We start from the raw sequence: 4,434 nt of genomic DNA on the forward strand, positions 1-4,434 counted from the left end.
ATAACTTGAATCTAGTACGTTATTCAATCTAGTCAAGTCCTAACCACAAAACGTGGCCTAAAGTGAATCAAAAGATTGATGCCAGAAACAGGTAGAACAGAACAACAATAAGTAGACCACATGGAGAGAAGGAAAAGCACAAATGTCGAAGCAAGGAGTGATAAAGCGGAAAATATCAAGTCCCAGAAAACAATGTTTCTGGGAGAAATCCCCAACTGTGCTTCGCACTTCTCTGCTATAGAAACATAAGCACCTAGTACCCATTTATTATCTAAGAGGCGAACAACTCCTAATGGAGTCAGTCTGAAGACCCCCGTCTTACACAAGGAGGAGACACCATGCCATTAGGCTACAAGGCCATTGACAAAGGAAACTCATTTCATCAAGATGGCAATGGTACACGTAAGAAAAGAGGAACATCGTAAAGCTTCTATTCTGTTCTGCCCAGCTCTTTCAGAATAAATCTGTTCAAAGATGGATGTCACACAAAGATGAATGACAAACCGGGCAACCAAACATGTTCCTTCTAATATAATATTTTAATGGAAGACAGCGCCTTCTCTAAGGCAAAAGAGAAAAATTAATTATTTTGAAAAGTAATCAAGAAAAAACACTACTTCTACCACGCTTACGATGATCAACCTCAAAATCAAAGCTTAAGTTCCTATTCTATACAAAACTTCATCTATTTCTGGGACAAGAATAGGGGATCCGGGAATGCACAGCAAAATCCAGTGGAGAAAGGCAGAGTACTGCTTGCCCTAATTAAACAGCAACACAGAGAGCAAAATCCTAAAACAGTTAAAGCATGAGGATCTTGTTCTCTTTTTATGAAATATTTTCTATGGGAAAGAAAAATGGATCAATAAGTCCTAGAAGTAGACTACGCCCACAAGAATGAGTGCTAAAAAACGATATTAAAACAAAGTTATACTACTTTTCAGCGGATTACTTCCCAAATGTCCAGAAAATTAGTGGATAAGACAATATTCTGGACAGCAAGAAGCTTGTTCAAGTTTGTTTGCTGTGCTACAATCATGGTAAACAAAGAAGCAGACATGCTTTTCTGATCACCAGCATTGCGGAAATAAAAAAAACTAAAAATTTGTCATATACCATCCAAAAGTATACTACGTCAACACAGAGTAGCAATCACTACTGAGGGTAGTAAGATGGATGATATTTGGGGGGTGCACCATATCCACCATAGGTAGTTGGCTGGTTATAATAACCTGACGGAACATACTGTTCAGACAAGGATAAGTGGGTACTAGTAGGGGCTGGATGCCCAGGAAAACCCATCTGGCCTCCTGAAAAACCATACAGCCCAGCTGATGAACCCGCATAAGTGGCAGCTGGAGGAGCAGGAGCAATGCCAGACAAGGAATAGGCTCGCAACAAACCTGCGTCATTAACATTAATTGAGACTGCTGCAGATCCATCTGGAGCGGTCATTCTAGGACGCTTGTTTCCATACAGCTGCTGCTTCAGTTTCTTTGCCGGCTCCTTTACTGTCTGCTGTTTCTGTTGCTGCCGCAGTTGCAGAGGCTTGGCAGCAGAAGCCACAGCATTGCGTTTACTGTCTGCCTTCTCCTTCTCCAGCTGCTCCAGACGCTTTTGAAGAAAAGCAGGTGGATACTCAGATTCGAGCTTGAGGTCTTCAATAACCTTGATTACTGATTTCAAAGCACCGGATTCTTTCGCTGTGGCTTCATTCTGCAGAAAAAATTGTTATGAAGTATGTGCAGATGAACCATTAGATTTTGACAGCTATTAGGTAACATATGAGAGAATGGTGAAAATACCATTGACTGGCGAGTTCCATCCTTGCATACTTTCTTAGCAAGCTTTTTGGACTCTTTGATGTAGGATTTTAAGATGGGAACTGGTGGGAACTTATTGGTCAGACCAAATTCAGAAATGAATTTGACAGCCAAAAGATGTTTTCCCTTACTCACAAGTTTCTGAATCAGATCTGCTAACACAAAACCAAACTAATACAGTTAAAAATCAGAATCTACCCTAAGGGAAACAAAACTTTAACGTGTGCAATAGAGAATTAAAATAGCCAAACAAAAAAGGCAAATACTGATCCCGGCATAAGATGGCCTCAGAGGGACAGTACCCTGCTTGTACATTTATGATAGAGCTCTCTCTTAGATTGACACACCTCCTCAACATTTAGCACATGTGAAGTGTTTTCATATTGAGAAAAACTGGATCACTAGCTCTCCCCCAGTGCAATGACCTTCAGCTTATGTGTAGGACCTTCCATTAGGCCTTAATAACTAAGTAGTGAGACCATGCAAACACTCTGCATCTATTCATACTTCTTACACCTCTCTTTCTGAAGTTTACTCATAGAGGATTCGGTTCCCACAATTGAATCATTCTCTGATAAGTATCAAACAAGTCTTGATAACCAAAAACTAAATTTTTAACTTATTTACCATGCTGCATAAACTACATTATGTTCATGATTAACAATCAACTCAAGGATTCATTTTTCCCATGAAAACTAGTACTATTACGAATTCTGTGACTGAAACATCAAAGAAGCCTTTTTTATACTAAACCAAAAGACATGTGGCATGTATAAAAGATCAGGTATGGCAATCAACATTGGATAACACTAACTATATGAATTGATATCGATTACTAACTAAATGAAATAAACATCAACTTAGTATACAAATGTTTCCACTAAAACAAAACTTTACCTGGAAGCTTATCCCCCAAACCAATTTTCCGGCATAACTCAACAGCTTGCCTATACCGCGCAACTATAACAAAATGATCAACAAGCTCATCCGTCTTGAATTCGGCCTGCAGTCCATAAGCTGCAACCAAATGCAAGAATCCCAACGCCTCGAACGGGTTTTCGCCATCCATACTCAACTTCCCTTTCCACTCTAATGCTAACTTCTTGGCTCTCTCCCTCACTTCCGATCCTACATTCGGAGAAATTCCCATTAACACTTCCAACAACAGCACAGCACTCCTCCTCACACCAAATAATTGTGGGTCCTTATCGCCCTTATTTCTCCCATTTGCGCAATAGAACCCCTCCATTGCATTCAGAACCATGGCAGCAGGGTCCTTGGCACACCGAATTGCCTCCAGGAGCTCACCCCGAATTGTGTTTCGGTTATTCACCGACTCATTCATATAATTCCTCAACCCCATCGCATCCATTCTCTCACAGAACGCCACCAATTCGGGCCGAGGAGGCACAACATCCACTTCACAATTGATATCTGTTTCAACCACGTTCTGGCTCGGGGGGTTTGATGAGGAAGAAGGGTCTTTTGCAATCTGGGTCGACAAAATTGACGAACAAGGCAGGTACTTTGGCATCTGGATCGATGATTTGGGGTCTTCCGCCATCTGGGTCGACCCGAGCGACGGCAAAGACGGGTCTTTTGCTACCTGGGTCGGTAAATTCGACGAAGGAGAGGGGTCTTGTGGTATCTGACATGAAGGAGAAGAAGGGTTTGTGGAGGACTGTGACTGGAGGGATTGGAGGAGGTGGAATTTTTGGGTGAGGGAGGTTTGGATGGAGGTGAAGTGGGAATCGAGGTCGGACCAAGAGAGATTGAAGGAGGAGAGGACGGCGGAGTGGGATTGGAGCTCGTCGAAGGCCTTCTTTAGGTTCTGTTTCTTCGTGTCAATCAGTTCCATGGCCGCTGAGATTGTTTCCGCAGTCGTCGTCGCCATTGCTTCGTGAACGCGAAATTGAGTTGCAATAACCCCCCCGCCTGGGAAAATTCCCAATGCAGAATGGTAAGAATCCCCTTTTGTTGTAAATAGGGATGGAGTGTGGACGACCACCGTTACTCCCCAACCTCCTATCTTATTGTTTTGTAATCAATGCCTAATTATTATATTTAGTAATTAAGTGTTTATCAATGCCTATAGATAAGTGTTTATCAAAGATGAAATATACACGAATTTTGACAATATATATACACGAATTAAAAAAAATATTTTACTCTCCTTCTCATATCCCCCCACAATTTCTTATTAGTTTTATAACCCTAAACCCTAAAATATTTTATAAGACGTTATTAGTTTTAAACCCAAAAGTTTTGATATTAGAACCTATGTTCTTTAAACATAGATTTGTACACTAAACCAGAAGTTATGAATTTAAAAAATTTAGAATATAATTCTAATGTTGTTTTTGCACTAGAAATTCTCGACTCTATAATACGTTATCAGAAACAAAAAAATAATGTTCTTTTCACAATCTTTAAAGACGACATTCAAATAGATGTCATGATCTTATATCTACACTTGAGAATAGAATAAAGATCCTTGTAGGATTGAAATGTATTTTTGTTCTTGTCCATAAGTTGTGCTATAGCAGTAAAATATAGCGATCATTTATTTGACATGATCAAGTAACATAATGTTTAAAGTAAGGAGTGTTTT

The 4,434-nt window shown here is 40.1% G+C and overlaps 1 protein-coding gene across 1 annotated transcript; it reads right to left on the reverse strand.

The window, feature by feature from the left end:
* Positions 1-898: 898 nt before the first annotated feature.
* Positions 899-3,892, reverse strand: LOC103430068 (FRIGIDA-like protein 1). The gene is made up of 3 exons (XM_008368200.4): positions 2,721-3,892; positions 1,806-1,975; positions 899-1,716 (listed from the first exon to the last, which is right to left on the reverse strand). Exons 1-3 carry the CDS (start codon positions 3,715-3,717, stop codon positions 1,156-1,158), a joined length of 1,728 nt encoding a protein of 575 aa, XP_008366422.2. The 5' UTR covers positions 3,718-3,892; the 3' UTR covers positions 899-1,155.
* Between the last annotated feature and the right edge of the window lie 542 nt (positions 3,893-4,434).

The sequence above is a fragment of the Malus domestica genome, chromosome 11 (assembly GCF_042453785.1).
Source record: "Malus domestica chromosome 11, GDT2T_hap1".
Lineage (NCBI taxonomy): Eukaryota > Viridiplantae > Streptophyta > Magnoliopsida > Rosales > Rosaceae > Malus > Malus domestica.